The 17,041-nt window shown below is 45.7% G+C and overlaps 2 protein-coding genes and 1 long non-coding RNA gene across 5 annotated transcripts in view; 1 reads left to right on the top strand and 2 right to left on the bottom strand.

Moving 5' to 3' along the window:
- dph1 (diphthamide biosynthesis 1) overlaps positions 1-3,419 on the bottom strand; it is a 279,042-nt gene extending 275,623 nt beyond the window's left edge. Inside the window, exon 1 of the mRNA XM_052077525.1 lies at positions 3,412-3,419. The gene's annotated coding sequence lies outside the window, so the exon portion shown is untranslated. The remainder of the gene's footprint in view (positions 1-3,411) is intronic.
- On the bottom strand, positions 186-15,319 carry wdr81 (WD repeat domain 81). Of its 3 annotated transcripts, none has more exons than XM_052077425.1 (12): positions 15,170-15,319; positions 13,820-14,281; positions 9,550-13,058; positions 9,134-9,241; positions 8,845-9,044; positions 8,585-8,766; positions 8,306-8,471; positions 7,812-7,977; positions 6,950-7,735; positions 5,672-5,817; positions 5,379-5,561; positions 186-1,499 (listed from the first exon to the last, which is right to left on the bottom strand). In XM_052077425.1, the coding sequence occupies exons 2-12, from the start codon at positions 14,179-14,181 to the stop codon at positions 1,173-1,175; spliced, it is 6,135 nt and encodes a 2,044-aa protein (XP_051933385.1). In that variant the 5' UTR covers positions 14,182-14,281; positions 15,170-15,319; the 3' UTR covers positions 186-1,172. The 3 variants fall into 3 exon arrangements, with proteins under 3 accessions (XP_051933385.1, XP_051933387.1, XP_051933386.1); XM_052077427.1 differs by having other exon boundaries at positions 13,820-14,212; positions 15,170-15,313; XM_052077426.1 differs by lacking the exon at positions 15,170-15,319 and having other exon boundaries at positions 13,820-15,136.
- LOC127608486 (uncharacterized) lies at positions 13,879-16,126 on the top strand. Its single transcript, XR_007964274.1, has 2 exons — positions 13,879-13,995; positions 15,197-16,126. It is a non-coding gene; the product is annotated as an uncharacterized LOC127608486 (long non-coding RNA).
- The last annotated feature ends 915 nt before the right edge of the window (positions 16,127-17,041 follow it).

Below are 17,041 nucleotides of genomic sequence, written 5' to 3'. Positions count from 1 at the left end.
TGAAGATAGGGGAACATTTGTTTTGCTTTTTGAAACCATTTCTCAACTTTAGGTCCTATTTAAGTACTAACGTGAGAGAACACATGACGCTTCTCTACAAACACGGCAGGGAACTTTGTCCAAAATTCAGCCAGAGTGGAAATACCAAACATTTACAAACAAAATAGTAAAGAAAAAAAAACACATTGAGACATTTGTTTTTATTTACCCAAATGATAAATAAGTGTAACCATGGACCTCTTGATAAATACCCGATGACGAACCAGAGTTTAAAACACACCATTGCGTCAATTACTGATTATGGAGCTTGAGCGGGAGTAAAAAAAAAAAAAGTTCCATTGATGTGTCAGGGCTTTTGAGATTGGAAAAATACAATCGAGAGCAGAAGCATACGTCTGAAGTGAAACTCGGGTCGTGTTTTAATAGTGTATTTTCTGGTTAAGAATTGACCTTTAATGAATGATATATGCCATTGCGTAAAAATGTTCAAGTACAAAATCTTGGCGTTGACTCAGACCGTAGAGATGGTCAAAACTGTTCAGAAAACAAATTTTAAAATAATTTTATTCATGGATTAAAATCATTTAACCATCGAATCACAATGTTCACGCGAGGCAGCCTAACCTTAACATGAGATGAAACAAGTCAAACACACACACACACAAAGATTTGATCGAGAAATACTGCATAGTTTAGTCAGTGCATTGGACACAGGTAAAGGGTAGGTCAAAAGGTCGTATTTGTGGGTGTTGCGTAAGTGTTGATTTCAGTGGTGGGACACACTGAATGTATGACAAACATGATTGAATACGTGTGTATCATTAATATATTATACAAAGCATCTGTGGGTTGAATGTTTTGTTTTTGTTTTTTTTTTTCATTTTAAATAATAGTTCCTCTGAGGTTTTATTTGTGTTTAGAATTGCACCCAAAGCTCTCTCACAGGCCGCAAATGCTCCACGGGCTGTAGGTTGCCCACCCCTTTTGGAAAGAGAAGAAAACAAGTGGTCCCTGAGCAAGTCTGTAGTGGAATACAATCACAGACCAGGTCCAAAAATCGTTTGAGATAGAATCGTCGGATGCCCAAAAAATAGTTTTAGAATATGTACAGGACTTAAGATACGTGAACATGTTTCAATCGATTGCTGCTTGTTCAAGTTGGACAGTGGAAATCAAGCCAGTAAGCGGATGGCGCCGTTGTCAGAGCCCAGCAGCAGCAGCCTTTTTATGGGCAGCACGGCCAAGCTGGTGAGCGTTCCGCGAAAGTTCTCGGAGCTCAGCTTGGTGCTGCTGACGGGGCTCAGCGAGATGTCCACTACCGAGTACACGCCGACTTTGTTGGCCATGGTGCCCGTAACGATCTCCGAGTTGTAGAAGTCCAAGGCGTGAACGGGATCCGACTGAGACTTGTATAGACGCAGGGGCTTTTGCTCCAGGTCCTTCCAGACAGCGAGGGTGTAGTCGGTGGACGAGCTGATGACCAAGTTCCCTTCAGCTGCCTGGAGGGTGAAACATACAAGTGAAAGAGGTTAATTATTAAAGATGCCAATCAAGGCCTTGTTTTTAGACTGATGGAAAACATCTGTCGTGATCTGCGCAAATGAGTACATTTATGCTGAAGCTGGTCAATGGCAAAATTTAATCAGAGATGGCTTTCCATGTCCCAAATTGTATTTTTGTCGCCCATTTCAAAAATGCGGGCGGCCCGGTAGTCCAGTGGTTAGCACGTCGGCTTCACATTGCAGAGGTACCGGGTTCGATTCCAGCTCCGGCCTCCCTGTGTGGAGTTTGCATGTTCTCCCCGGGCCTGCGTGGGTTTTCTCCGGGTGCTCCGGTTTCCTCCCACATTCCAAAAACATGCGTGGCAGGCTGATTGAACACTCTAAGTTGTCCCTAGGTGTGAGTGTGAGTGCGAATGGTTGTTTGTTTCTGTGTGCCTTGCGATTGGCTGGCAACCGATTCAGGGTGTCCCCCGCCTACTGCCCGGAGACGGCTGGGATGGGCTCCAGCACCCCCCGCGACCCTAGTGAGGATCAAGCGGTACGGAAGATGAATGAATGAATGAATTTCAAAAATGCCTTTTTTTTTAAACTCACACTTAAGGTTTTTTTCCCCCCATATTTTTGGTCAAGCTTGGCCAATTAAACCCAGTGCAAGACCTATTTTAAATGCTGAATATTTAATGTAGAGAAACGTAAATTCTGAGAGTTTCGACAATTCTAAAGTAAAAACAAAAACCGATTAATCCATTATCAAGTATCAATAACTTCAAAAATTCAGTAGTTACCGATTTATTGTTTCACCACGATTTTATTTTAATATTTTTCTCCCACGACCGATTGATCTCAACTCTGAAATATTCCACGAGTGCATTTTGTATCGCATTTTTGCTTCGTATTTATGGTTTCGATCATTGAGTCTGTGACATGATTGCTGGGGTATTAAAATGTGGATGAAGTCCGATAAATCCTCACTGAAGGCCCGACGAACAAATGTATCGCTTGCCACTGCTAAAATTCCATTCCAATACAAGCTGGTCCGCTCGTCGGTCGCTTTTGAAACCGCAAAAACCGCGCCACGTTGAAACAAGACGCAATACAGATTTAGTTCTTCTACATTTACATCTGCTGTGTGGAGGACTACGCCAAGATTTTAGATGCATCAGTACACCCCTGATGCAACGGGAACATTATCTTACTGTAATTTTATTCTCAAGGCAACCGCCGTTGCGAGCGTGCTTTTATTTTCAATTGAATTTTACAGGCCAGGCTATTTTGGGGTTTTTCAAATGTCAAAATTCATCATGAACTCTTTTGTCCTCTCCATAACAACAATCTGCTACAAACTGTGCGTCTCCTCACGTTGTCTGCTGATTGTGCAAGTTACTTCCAATAAAATGCCTCAACATTTTTCCCTCCTATTAAAAACCATGTGGCCCCGTGTCATCACCAGCTAAGTTTGAGAGTGACATTTGTGAAAATTACAAAATGTTCGCCATCCTGCGTTCCATCATCAACGAAGCAGGGAGCGTGCGCGCTTGCATTACTTTACACCAAAAAGAAGTCCGGGGGTGCCAATGGGAGCCGCCGAGCTCCTTTTCTAATGAGTAACCTATGTCCATATTTGCATGAACCCGGGCCTTTAAAAGCACAGGCACAATCCTTGACCCAGTCTGAGGTTAAATAAAGTTTGCTCATCCTTTTGGTCTGTTGACAGCACATTGGCTGGGTACAATATTCGTCCACCCTACCCGCATCCGTAATCTACAACCCTGTCAAAATAAAAGCTCGCAGATGAACACACATCTGATGAAACCTGACAACAAAAAATATATATACATAGGCTGATGACACTCCAAAGTAAACCACAATCAATTCTGTGACGCTAATTGCCAGCCTAGTTGTTTTCCACCCCCCCATTCGAAATAATGTCAATTTAATCTATTGCAGGCTCAAATCAACAACAAATAAGAAGAGAGATTAACCACTGTAACATAAAATTAAAATTGCCACAAAGGGTGAAATTGCTGTCACCAAGTGACGGTTATGTTGTAGAAGGTGTGTAGAGGGTACTGTCACCAAGTGGACTTTTAATACATATTTCTGGAATGGGTTTTCTAATGTCATGTATTTATCTTAGCATTTGTTGGATAAAATGTGAGTACAATTCAGATTTAAATATATTTCTCATGTTGTCGCCTATGCAGCAGTAAATTCAATTCTGCTTTTTCCAAGGCTTTTGTCTAAGGTGGTGACATTAGAAATAATAAAACTACAGATGAACAACAAAATAGGTGAACTTCAAATTGAAAAACTTCAAATTGGGGGAGTTCGACTTTGGAGGAACCACGGTCCATAGCTGTGTACACAACAAATCTGTATCACATTAATGCGAAATCACAGTGTGTGTGTGTAACTAGGTTAGGATTCAACCTAACGATTCAATTAATGGCACTCACACACTGGTCAATGCAATAATGCTTGCATTTGAGAAATCTCTATTCTTTAGGTGCCTTCTTTTATTTTTTGGACTGTTTTGCCCAAATACATACACAAGCGGTGTGACCCAAAGTCTTCCAGCCCACGCCTTGTTCAAACAGTGAGACGCATTCAGAGAATGGAGATGCAAACACACGCGCGCACACACACACTATTTTTTTTTAAACTAGACTGAAGTGGCACATCTGTTTTTATCAGTATCTGAAAATGACTTATGCGTCCCATATAGATAAGTTAACTTTTCATCAAATGTTCCAAAAAATCCCTATGGTAACCATTGCAAAGTGATGGCAGCCAATGTTTGCAAATTGGTCAAAGCTTTGGTAGGCAGTGTGCTGTGCCAACAATAGGAACCCTATGGCACGTTACTGGCCAATTGACCATGCTCAAAAGTCTTTTTTTTCTTTTTTAGAAATGGGTTGCAAATTTTTCACTGAAATTCTTGAACCTTTCTGAGAAAATCATCCTCGAACGGTTCCGACTTTGAATGTACTCCCTATCTTTATGGAGCAAAGTCATATGATAGGTCAAGCACTCAGACTGATTCTAATTTAGGGACCTAGGTGGTAGAGTAGTGATCACATCTTTCTTCAGGAACTCAAATGTCCTGCACGTTCATTAAACACGCTAAATTGTGCATGTGAGTGCAGAATGTTGTATCGTGTTGTTTGTCTTTTGTGCCCTGCATCTGATTGGTAACCAGCCAGGGTGGACCCTGCTTCTCACCGGAAATGTAATGCATGTGAGCACCATCTTCTGGACAGGAGTGGAACAATATTGCATGGAGCAATGTTGAAATTTGCGACTGTCACAATACAATTTTTGCTCTATATTCAGCTGCTTTATATTCAAATTGATTCAAAATGATTCAGCCCTTTTGGCCACTAAGCAAGCGTGAAACTTTCTGCCCCAGCCACAAGATTTACCTATCACAGTACATGCACATGGCAAAAACTTCTAATTTCTGCAAACAACCCAGCATACTCCCTGACAGACAAATGTTCTGTTATTTTACTGTACTGATTTTTAATTATGTTGTTTGTTGACTTTGAGTGCCCCGATGTAAGGCGCCTATCAATAAAATATATAATAATTATTATTACAAAGCTTTTCTCTCGTAGGCGATCTATCACTGAAAGATGCTACCAATTCCTATTTAGAAAAGGGCTCTAGTGCCATCTTTGAGCGATATAAAAACAGCCCAAAAATTGTAAAACACGAGTTTTGGAGTGTATAGCTGAGGATAGGTTCGATAAAGTGAATTTGCAAATAGGCGGGGATTACTGTATACCTTTGCTCTTTGAATTTGTCATGCCGACACGCGCGCGGGCGCGCACACACACAGGCACGAACATGCGCACACACACACACACATTTTACCTTCATTTGGAGAATGTCTCCTTCGTGTGCAGGCCAGCCTCTCAGCACCAAGCCCGTCCGCGCATCGAGCAGGACGATGAAGCCGGATGAGAACCCCGCTGCTATAGTGCGTCCCGTCGGACTAACGGCCAGGTATCGGATGAGCCCGGCACTTATGTTGTTGTAGGCCAGCCGAAATTCATGCTGAGGGGGACACAGAGTATAGATTTGTCATTGTCAAATGGCTGCCTTTCAGACAAGTCCTGAGAGGATGTTAGTCTCAAGGGGATGCATTTGCGTGGATAATTTAGTACCTGCAGTCCCGGCTTGCGAGGATCAATGAAGCGTAGGACAGAATCGGCGCTTCCGAACAAGACGCTGCCGTGTGGCGCAGGCATGGTAGTGACGGCTGTAATTGGATTTTTCCCATCCACGGCTTCATATGAGCGGATCTGCCTCCCTGGCACAGTAGAATATAGGATTTGCTTGATTAAAAAAAAATAAAAAAATATTCATGCCATCATAGCCCCATATACACTACAATAACTGCACAAGTTAATGAGATACAGTAGGAACAAAAAAAAACAACAACAAAATCTATGTCACGTTAACTTAATGTAGCTTAGTAATGTTCTAGAAGCTAACCAAATATTTGAAAAGCTCAGTATGATGCAATGTGCAGTAAATGTAGCTTTCAGTGCCTTTGTGTTCTTTTTGGAGAGCAGTGTTTTTCGCCTGGTAACTCTACCATGGATGGCATTTTTGGCCAGTGTCTTTCTCATGGTTGAGTCGTGAACACTGACCTGAACTCAGGCCAGCGTGTTCTGGAGTTCTTTGAGTGTTGTTTTAGGTTTTTTTGTGACCTCCTGGATGAGTCGGCGTCGCACTCTTGGCGTAATTTTAGCTGGTCGACCACTGCTGGGAATGTTTGCCACTGTTCAGTTTTTATCCATTTGTGGATAATGGCTCTGACAGTAGTTTGCTGTAGCCCCAGAGTCTTGCAAATGGCCTTTTCTGGACTGTTAGATTTTAATACGTTTTTTTTGCAATTTCTTCGGATCGGAGCGTGATGCGGTTATTTCTTGAGATCTTGTAGCCTACTTCACTTCGTCTGGCAGATTCTATTGATGTGATTTCTTGATTCAACAAATGCAGTGCTCGGGTGTTGCCTGTAAAATTGAACTCACCTTTCCCAAAACTGTGGTTAGTCACAGTACTTTGTGATTTAACAAAAAGGGGTACCAGTATTCACAAATTCACCAAGCTGCAGGGGCTCTGTCAATATCCTCCTCTATAAACATTTTGAATAGTCCTAATCATCCACTCCAAAATGGGTTTTGAGATTTTGCCCTCAGGCCATCGGCTTAGGTTTTCTAGGAAGAGGACAAAAAGGCTCCAGATTTCATTTATGCTCAGTGCAAATTCATGGCAACTCGCTTTTAGGTTGCTCATGTTTTTAATTACTTCTGCATGTTGCACTTTTAATGGTATTGCCTCTGTCCTGAACAAGTGTTCGTGATCATGTGTACAAGTATGATGTTTCCTTTTATTTTCTTCAAAATGCCTGAGTAGATAAGCATGACGCCTCTCACCTGTGTACTGGTCCCAAAGGTGCACCATGCCATCGCAGCTGACCACCTCCTGTGAAGTTTCTAGTTGGCCAACATAGAACACAGACTTCCTATGGTCCGAATACGTTAGCCTGGGCTCCACTTCCTGCGTGCCGTCGCCGCGGTTATAGAGTGGCCATAGCTTCACGGTCCTGTCTTTACCCCCAGAGAGGAAGTAATCTTCCCCCGCCAGTGGTGCCAAACACTTAATGGCGCCCGAGTGACCCAGGAAGCTCTGCAAACGAATCTGGTGGAAGTGAAAATGGGAATCTTGCTGGTTCAGGCCAATTTCATACTGCCAGTAGGCCAGCCAGTTGCCTTGCAAGGAGCGTCCACTACGAGACAGTTCCTGCTTCAGGGCGCTGTCTTCCGGAGGGGGTCCCATCACCCAAGATGAGGAGAAAGGGGTTGTGCCGATGAATGGGGTTGTGACAGCAGAGGGGGCGGTGTTAATGGTGGCGGTATGATTGGAGCGTCCCCAAGAGCTGGCCAAACTACCACCATAGTAAGAGTCCCCGGACACTTGGATTCGGTTTCCTACCAGATGGCTCCCAAAAGTTCCTGACTCGGGGAGGTGGTCTCCGAGCTGGGTGGAACTAGTGGAAGGAGAGAGGAAGGGGCTGCAACCGGCCAGCCTGCTGAAACCAGAAGAGGAGGATGGAGGCATGTCCACTCTTGACACTACATGACTTACACTTTGATGGTACGAGGAGGCCAACTGCCACACCAGCTCGTGGTTTGGAACCAGTTTACGGATTGCCATATCACCTAGGGAACCCAGAAGGCACTCTTAATGAAGGCCAACAGTACATTTTCCAGGTCAGCTGCTAAAATGAAGCATTACCGATGAGGCAGTAAAATGGGATGTATGAGGCATGCGCCATCTCTGTGCTAAACACCGACTGCAGTTCCTCCAGGACTGACAATTCATAAGTCACGCCGGACTCTTCGGGTGTGCTCACATCCACCACCGTGACCTCCCCGACAACTCTGCGGGGTGCACTTTCCATCTGCAGTGTGGAGGAATCAGTTCCAGATCATGAGTGAACAGGAATGAAGAGTACTCCAAGGAGAAACTTTTCTATTTTGCCACAAGAGGAAGAACTGCCTTGCAAACCCACATCCTCACATATACATACTGCCTTTCTCACTCCTTCCTTGTCAGGTACTCTATTCCAAGTTCCTGTCGCCTGTTTCTATTTTTAGGTGTTTTCTTCTGCCTGTGTGCCTTTTGTTTCTTCTAAAGCTAGCCGCGACGGGCCTGCCTGCTGAAAGCGTTCTGGAAATAAACTCGACGAGACACTTGTCAGTTGCCGCGGATTAAAAATGAGCGAGTACCTGAGGCCGCAAACAGTGCAGCAGGGAGAAAACGGCAAAGTAGCGGCGCAGTGTGTCGGCCATGTGCTGCTGCACCATCTCCCTCCCTATACGCAGGCAGATGAGAGCCATCAGGCTGAGTGTCTTGAGACATACCACGGTTCGTGTCTGCCCTCCGCTGGGGAACCTGAGCACAGCATCACGTGCACAACCAGGGACAAGTCAATTAAAAAAAAAAAACTAAATCCAAACAAAAACAAAAAAGAGCAAATCAGTACCGCAATTCAAAGAGTCTCTTACCCCATGTGAGGGTTGGTGAGCAGGTCAAGGAGCGGCAGGAGCACATCCTGATTAATTTTCATGAGCATGTCCATTAGCGTGGTGTCAGAGAGAAAGACCACTATCTTCTGTGTGAGTGCAACAGCTCCCAGCAGGCTGGCCTCCTTGCGTGTGTTGAGACGCTGCGAGGACGGCGGAGACACCTGCGGACATTTTAACAAAGATTGTTGTACAATATGTGCTCCAAATTGAGTGTTCGACCAAGTGGTAACAAGATTCACCAGGTATCCTATGTATGGCAGGTACTGATAAGTGAGCACGGGTTCGCCGTAAAGCTGAGCGACGTAAATGAGACAGTCCAGCACAGACGAGGCGGTCTGGTCGCCCACCACGGATCGCTTCTCATAAACGCTGCCCATTCCCACACTCTCCAGAGGGCTCTCTTCAGGTCCAGGCACGACAAACTGATGACTTTCAGGGCCTGTGACCAGAACGCAAAAGGAAAAAGGGAAGCATGTTTGGATATTGACACTCCTTTAATCTTCTGCAATGCTATTCGCGCCTACGCACCGAGGTAGCAATTTGTAAGTAATCGCAGCAAGTTCCTGGCCACGCATCGAGAGGTCACTGTCGGTCCAAGTTTGGCTGAGAGCCACCGAACAGTTTTGCAGACTGTATCTGTGTGAAGAGATTTTTCTTTAGAGGGAAAGTCAAGTCAAACATTTTCTTGACAGTAACATGTTCTACGGACCCCCACTTGTCTAAACATTTTTATTTGAATTAATATTGCGTTTGTGGAACATGAATTGAGAAATATCCAAGTTTTTAATCCATCTCGGGGGCGGCCATTTTGCCTTCCACTGATCCACACTGTGGCCTGAAAATGACATCGAGATACTTAAAGGGCTCAGCTTGCAAACTTCGCATGACCAAAGCCTAGAAAACAGGTGAGTCGTTTGAATGCCCTTAACAAGCTCACGTCTCACCGAGAAGTATTTTTTGCTCCTTCGCCTGCGATTCCTCCGACGGATCCTGGTCCTCCTCTTCTTCCTGGTCCCCCATAATGACTTTCTCTTCCATTACCATTCCGTTCACAAACTCACTCTCCACAGTGGCAACAGTAGCACACGAAACTTCTGTGCAACCAGAGAAAGACAGTTCCAGTTTGGGGGTTGAAAGGTCATCTGCCGCCACTTTACAATCATGAGCCTGAGTGGCCTCCTCCTCATCCAGCTCTGCTCCCTCCTCTCCCTCGCTGGCTTGTTTCAGGTCCTGGCTGCTGTCGGCTGATTTAAGACTGGCTCGATCCCGCATGGAGTCTCCGTCGCCGGATGAGTGTTCGCTTGCGCTGCTTTTGTCGCTAAGCTTGCCCACGCTCAAAGACTCGTGGTCCTGGTCCTTGGCAGCAGAATTCTGGTCCACCCGTTTTCCGCCGTCTCCCCCTGCGCCGTTCACGTAAAATTCATTCTGAAAGTCCTCGGCCTCTGAGAGAAACACCTGGTCATTGAGACTGATGCATGAGGTGTAGTCCACCAGCCCGCCGTCCCCAACGACCCCGACGCCTGCGCTCGCCCCGCTGCCACCGCCCATGTTCCCGCGAATAGATCCAGATGAGGAGCGCACATGACCGGCCTGAAAGCCCTCCTCCTCTTCCTCTCCCAGAGTACAATTGGCACCGCGCATCCCTTTGCAAGCTTCTCCGGCCGGACTAGAGGTCCAGCTTTCAAAGCCGGTGAGGACCAGCAGCACATGTGGGAGCAGGTTGGACAAGAAGGCCTGCAGACCGAGCCTGACGATCAGTTGCAGGATGAAACAGTCGGTGTAGAGATAGAAACGTCCCCGAAGACAGCGAGGGTTCTCGAAAACATTGACCAGTGGCTTTAAAAGGTACTTGTTTGCATTTCTGGGACCCAGGACTCTCGAGATGGGTTCGAACAGGTACCAAGCAGCGTAGACGGCAGTGGACTCTTCGAGCATGAGGGCCAGGATGAAGGGCAAGAGAATCTCGAGGCCCTCAGCCGTCATGTTGCCTCGCAGAAGTGTTTCTAACTGTTGCCACAATTGGAAGACGACGTCCCTTCCTTGGAGTCTACATACAGTCTCCATCTTGGCGTGGTAGGAGAAGATAAAGCGATGGAGTCCTGAAAAGTAGGACGGGAACGGAAATGGAGTAACGAACGTGTTCAGTATCTGGGAGGGAGTCGGAGGGGGAAGGCCATCACAGATGGGATCATAGTTAAAAAGAAGCGGGCGTTGACACTGATGTGCTGCTCCAGACTGTTTCTCTATTGGCAGCAGTTTCTCAAGAGCGTGATGCAAAGAAAGCGGGATGTCCCGGAAGCCAAGGGAGCACATTTTCAAAACGGCGTGGAAACGTTGTCTGAGGGAGGCGCCCGGTTTTAAGCCTCGAAATTTTGAGGAGTAAAACATCTCGGCAATGAGGACGCCAAGGGCCTGCATATCTCTTTCATAAAGCCTCATGAGAGACAGCGGCGCTTCCGCCATTCCGAGCTCCCTCTCTGAGGGGCCTTCAGGATGCAACACTTCGGTGTGCAGACTCTTAACCAGGAAATTGTTCAACTTCTCCAGCTCTTCTAAAGGCTGCAGTGGATTGAAGCCCTCGGGGAGGCGGATCTTGTTATCGTCTGCGTTGGTGGTGGTCACGCCTCCCTCCATGTGCTTTTTGTTCACTGGCCCACCTCTTTGGAGCACAGTGCTGCGTACCCCAGCACTTGTGAAATCACTGGAGAAGGAAGTCGGAGAGTGAGACATTATGAGTGCTGCATCCGCGATCTTGCCTGTATTGATACTAGGCAGTGGACCAGAGCAAGTGGCAGAATTAGACGAGCCTGTAGACACTAACGAGTCCAAGGCCTCGGTGCCTTGTTCAAGCTCTTCGTCTCTGTCGAGCACGGTCCAGGCACTGGACTCACAGCCAGTGGACTCTGGCACCATTCCATCCACAGAGGCAGGCGCCATGTCGATTTGTGGGATGTGTAGAGAAGGCACGTCAAGGGCAGCGAGGCCTACGAGTGGAGGTTCTGCCGGAGCATACTGGAAAGCGGATAAGCGAGGCGGGTGGGGCTGGTCAAACAACTGGACCACACCATACGTGGTCAGATGGGTGTGGTTGTCCACTAGATGCAAGCACACATTCTTCGCTTTGACTGCGTCTTTGCCTGACAGCTTGAAGCCAAAATTGAGGTCTATCCAGTGGTGCAGGTTCTGAGACACCTCCCTGCTCTCCAGGAGGCGCCGATGGACCTCGATAAACTCCTCGCAGGACTGGCACCATGAAGGCACATCCAAGTCCGGCATGTCAGGGTGTATTGAGCGGAAAATGGAGGGGTCTGTGTAGAATTCGGGAATGCACTCGTCAGGCGTCCAGCTCTGCATGCGCTCCATACTGGAGGGGTATTCGTTCGGCTCCCACTGGGACCTCACGTGGCTACACAGCACCCATTTGGGGGTCTGCCGGGCTTTGTAGACGTAGTATGTAATGTCCGAGAGCACGTCCGACACATGATGAGGTACGTGGAGGTGGTCTGGCTGTCCGGCCCCACTTGCACTGACTGATCCACACAAGTCTCCCCCAACGCTAACTCCCCCTAGACCGCTGCCCGCTGCAGCCGCCAATGCCTCTTTGGTCATCTCATAGGTGAAATCCAGCTGCTTATCCCCCTTATTGAGCCTAAACTTGGATCTTCGGAGGTCCCGGAATTTTCCAAATGGCACTGTGAAATCCACCACCCACGGCAGCACAGGGTGGTAATTTGGGTCTCCCTCTCGTCGCCCCGCTAACCTGTTGAGCTCCATCAAGTAGCAAAAGTTGCTTACACGCCCATGGACCCAGTCAAGAACTAAAGTTTTGAGCTCATCAAAGCAGTCCTTGCAAAGCATTTTGTTCTCCTGGCTCGAACGCACATTGACTCTTGGTGGGGCACTTTTGGGTACCAGCCTGGTAGGATCATCACCGTTGCCCAGTTCCTCATAATGGGCAAGGTTGACCTTAAGTCGGCTGCAGAGCTGCTCGTCCACCGCAATGTCCAGCAGGGAGAGGTCCCCGCAGGACAGCCCTGCAGTGTGGCACGCCTGCATGGCTGTCAGCAACTGGTAAAGAATGAACAGAACTTTGGCGTGACTATTGGCAAGCTTGGCTGGGCTGAAGGACACGAGGTCATGGAGTGAATACTGTGTGTAAGGTAGAACCACATAGAGCATCTCTGCCGTCTCCAGCAGACATTCGGCTGACAAAACATTGGGGCACAAATGGTCCAATTTTGGCTTGGAAGAAGCAGACACGGACGACGGCAAGATGTTCTCCTTTTCTTTGGCCGGAGAGAGAGACGGTGATGCTTTTTCACATGAGATGAAGGCAGATTTAAAGAGCTTTTGAAGGGAGTGTCGAACTGCATCCGCAGCCGTGACATGCATCTGCTCACTGGCTCCGGCATACGGCTGCACAAGTCTGGAGTGGGCTTCACGCCACAGATTCCTGGAAAAAAAATAATCACAGTAATTGAGGCAAACTTCAACCAGTCCAAATGTAAACATTTGGCTCAACTCTGATATTTACATTTAGTGGTGTAGTGGTAGGTGACTGTACAGTCAACTATACTACTCGACAATGATGTTCAGAGCTTGATGTCAACTAGTTGCTAATTTGTTTTTTTGGCTGGAGGATTAAGCAGAGCGTTTGCAACAACATGAACGTGCTGAAGGAAAGTTAGTCTGTCACCTCAATTGATTTAAATTGTCTTTGGGCCTGCGTGCCTTATGGTAAATACGCCTCTTAAAGATGCAGATGCATACTGTCGGCTGAGAAGCTATTCAATTAATTAGTATTACATTTGAAATTTTAAAAATACAAAATAGATTTCAAATAAAACTGTCAGTAATGTAATCCGCAAAACTGGAACTATGTCACTAATTTGAAGACTAAAACAAAACGTTACAAAGAACTTACAAATTAATCAAGAAATAAGCAAGACACAAGTGACACTTCCGCTTATTTTTTTCAGAACAGAATGTGACGCAAATGGAAAATTAGTTGACTAAATGTAGCCAAGTCATTAATATGGTCATTTACAACACTGTGTTAGTTGATGTGGAACAACATTAAATGGTACATTAATAGTCAAGCAAGCTGTATGTGTGCAATTGCACAACCCTCCATTTGAGAAAGAGCGCTTCCTGTAAGCTGCCCTAAAACCACAAACACTATTTCTATGGTGTGACTTTTTGTGTGTTCAATACCTGACATTATGCAGTGACACATGCTGCATGGTGCTAACGTAGGACTCCTTTGTTGATGAGTCATTCAGTTGAAGACACGGGTCTCGGACCAGCCTGTAGCTCAGCTTGCTTTTCCTTAAACCCTGGATGCACACTCGTGTCCAGCCAGGCGGCAGCTTAGCCTGGGAACACTGCAGGTAGGTGCGGATTTCTGCCTCGCTGATACTTTCCAAGCGGACGAAACGCACAAGTTTCCTGTCACGGAGAGCCGCCAGCCAGCGCACAGGCACCAGAGCGATAAGCTCCTGTTGACGGGCCCCGGCGCCCACCTGCCTCCGGTCGATCCCCAGGTCTTTTTCCACAGCGCACACCAGCCAATCCATTGTGACGTGCTCAGGCCTGCAAAGTGTCCAGCTACACTCACATGGAGACAGAAGGTCTCTTTAACTGCAAGGACACATTTAATTGCTTCTTACACATGTCCTGAGAAGAAAGAAAAAAAACAGACGAGAAGAAAGGTCGTAGCCGTATTGCATGCATACTATAGTAGCACCGTGATTACATGACACGAAAGAGTGAACTCACATGATGTGCCATAAACCATAACTTGAATTCCACTGAGTGGACCATTTTCTACTACTTTAAAATTCAGTGAGATGTAACTATACAACAACTGTATGAATTGTTAATTCCAATATTATTGGCAGGCCCTATTTGTTTAATTAATTTCTTTTTGCAGCTACCGAAGTTCAAAGTGCACTGCCGGTGATCATTCACTGCTTGCAGTAAAAACATGTCTGGAGACACTGAGAAGCTAGTTTAAAAACACACACACACACACACAACGTATATATTGTGCTACATTGAACAGCTTTTCTAACCCTTCCAGTAATGACATTTTATTTTGGTACGCGTTTGAAATTAAAACAAAGTAAGGTGAAAGATTAACAGTGCAGTTAGTCTTAAAATTTTGGAAAGCGCCATTTACTATAACAAATTATTGGGAGCTATTACCTTGTATTCGTTTTTATTGAATTCTTTCAGACATGGTCATCATCCAACCTCACTCAAGCAAACGTACAACATCAACCAAGTGCAAATTCGTCCTTAAAACTTTAGAATAACTTCTCTAATTTTAATGAGACTGTATAACGCACATCCAAAAGAAAGCTCGAGTAATTAATAAACACAACACTTAAAAATGCGTTCGTTGATTTACAAATTTAAGCTAGAAGCATCCTTGAGCTTGACACGAGTTAACACGACGGTGTCGTTTAAATTCATACAAAACAGACACTCGAGTTGAACATTAATTTAACATACGTTTATCGTACCCTATAGAAAAACAAGTCAATTTGTCATTTGACTCACCTGGTATAACTTTGGACTTTTTTTCAGGCTGTACGAACGCGCCAGCTAGCGTCAAGCTACCAGCACCGAGTCGTCCTCGGCATTGTGAGCGTGTTGTGACATTTGACACCCCAAAACGAGGCAAGGACCGAAGGAAGACGAGCCTCCGCTCCGTCTGCTGTGCGAAGCAGATGCGCGTCAGCGACCAGACTGTGTCCAACTTGTTGGCGTTCCTGCTGGACGCGAGTCCGGAGACATGTTTGGAGAAGAGGCGTGTCACGTGACACAACACCAGGCTCGCGTCTTGTGACTCACGTGACCAGAAAGAAGCGGCAAAGCGTTGGCCTTGTCCAAGAAAAAAACCCAAACGAAACCGCGCATATGGTAATGATGTTGTCAGGGTTGCTTTGCTTCATTTCTACCGAGAATTCAAAGCGAGAATTGTCCCTGCCTCCACGCATTTACGGCATTCGCTTCCTGTTTTCTTTGGGTGGTCAGAAAGGGGATGCGCGCAGTGTGGCTACCTCGACCCGCAAAGGGACATCGTTGAGCGGAAGCTCGATGAGTGGAGATGACAGTATGCAAAATTAATCGTTTTGCATTACTTAGTGCGATTTTGGGTAAATTCATTACACATCAAATGCTAAACCTTGACTAAAGATGTTGGCATGGGACAGTACAATGAATTACTATTTAACACCATGTTGAGTGGACGGAACGTGTTCCAGTTCCAAATCACCGATTAATTTATGGGCCCCGAATTAAACTAATAAGAGATACTAGACTTATTCTTAACCAAAAAGTTGGTGACCTTACTGGACAACTAAAGTCCGATACTACGAGCGACAGTGACGGCCGGCGACAAACGTCAACTAACCACAACAAAACACATTTATATGCCAAACGGCAACATTTTATGTAACAATGATGCCAATTGTGTTGTTGTACAGCCTACAAAATAAAACAAAAATCGAGCAATTGATTGCCGTGGGTCATGTGACCTAAGGGAGCCCAATGGGAAAGCAGCGAGTAACGTCCGCATCACCAGGTTCTTCGACAACCTAATCGCCCAATGAGTTTTTAAAGAATACGTATTACAAATGCACGATGGATCGGATGAGGACAATTGTGTTGCTTTGCATCCTATAAATTAAAATAATCAAGACCCGCTCGATGGCCACGTGATCCACTTCGGACCAATAGTAATTTTACTTTAAACCTATCCAGTTTAATCGCGTTAGTATGGACAGAAACAACCACCCCAAGAGTCGTTATTTTCAACTACGTCATACAAGCGGGCGTCGTTTGTATAATGCCGAGGCAAAAACAGTTGACCCGTTTGCTCCACATTTGACAAAACGACCTCAGCCAAACTACTTCCTGTTTCATGTTGAGCAACTGAAAAGTATTACACCTAGAGCGCCACCGTCGCAGTGGAGGTGAACTACACACACCGTGTTTCCAATTAACTTGCGCCAATGGCTTTGCAATTATGTTATTCGGCTATAAAGTGGCTCAGGGTTCTTTCTCCCTCCACGACTGAGATGAAATACAACACCCAGGTTTGTCAAATTGTTTGTGTAAATAATCGAAGGGAAGGAAGATAATCCAGTTGAATTCTCATGTAATGATATTGAGCACTGGTTTTCACATTAATGTACCCAAAATAACCAGGTCCCATCCTTAAAACAAAAGCAAAAACAAACAAAGTTGTTATCAAATGTCAATTTACATTATCAGTGTGCAATACCGTACAATGTTGAGGTCGTGTGTGTGTGGGCCCTAAATCCTAATGAAACCATTCGCACACCTGTTCGGTGAAATGTGACGTATACTGTACATCCGATTTAACTTGTTTAAAACCCGTCAAATGTTCACCTGAATTACATTTTT

Source organism: Hippocampus zosterae, chromosome 10, assembly GCF_025434085.1.
Source record: "Hippocampus zosterae strain Florida chromosome 10, ASM2543408v3, whole genome shotgun sequence".
Taxonomy (NCBI): Eukaryota; Metazoa; Chordata; class Actinopteri; order Syngnathiformes; family Syngnathidae; genus Hippocampus; species Hippocampus zosterae.
Note: the sequence above shows the minus strand (reverse complement) of the source record. Positions and strands in the feature narration are given on the sequence as shown.

Bases quoted from the DNA above. Each gene is read 5' to 3' on its own strand.
- wdr81 (XM_052077425.1), bottom strand. From the start codon at position 14,181: ATGGATTGGCTGGTGTGCGCTGTGGAAAAAGACCTGGGGATCGACCGG. The intron at 9,242-9,549 runs GTGAGACGTGAG...CTCTTCACACAG, and splicing joins GGAGCAAAAAATACTTCTCG to ATACAGTCTGCAAAACTGTT. The intron at 9,045-9,133 runs GTGCGTAGGCGC...TTCTGGTCACAG, and splicing joins ACTTACAAATTGCTACCTCG to GCCCTGAAAGTCATCAGTTT.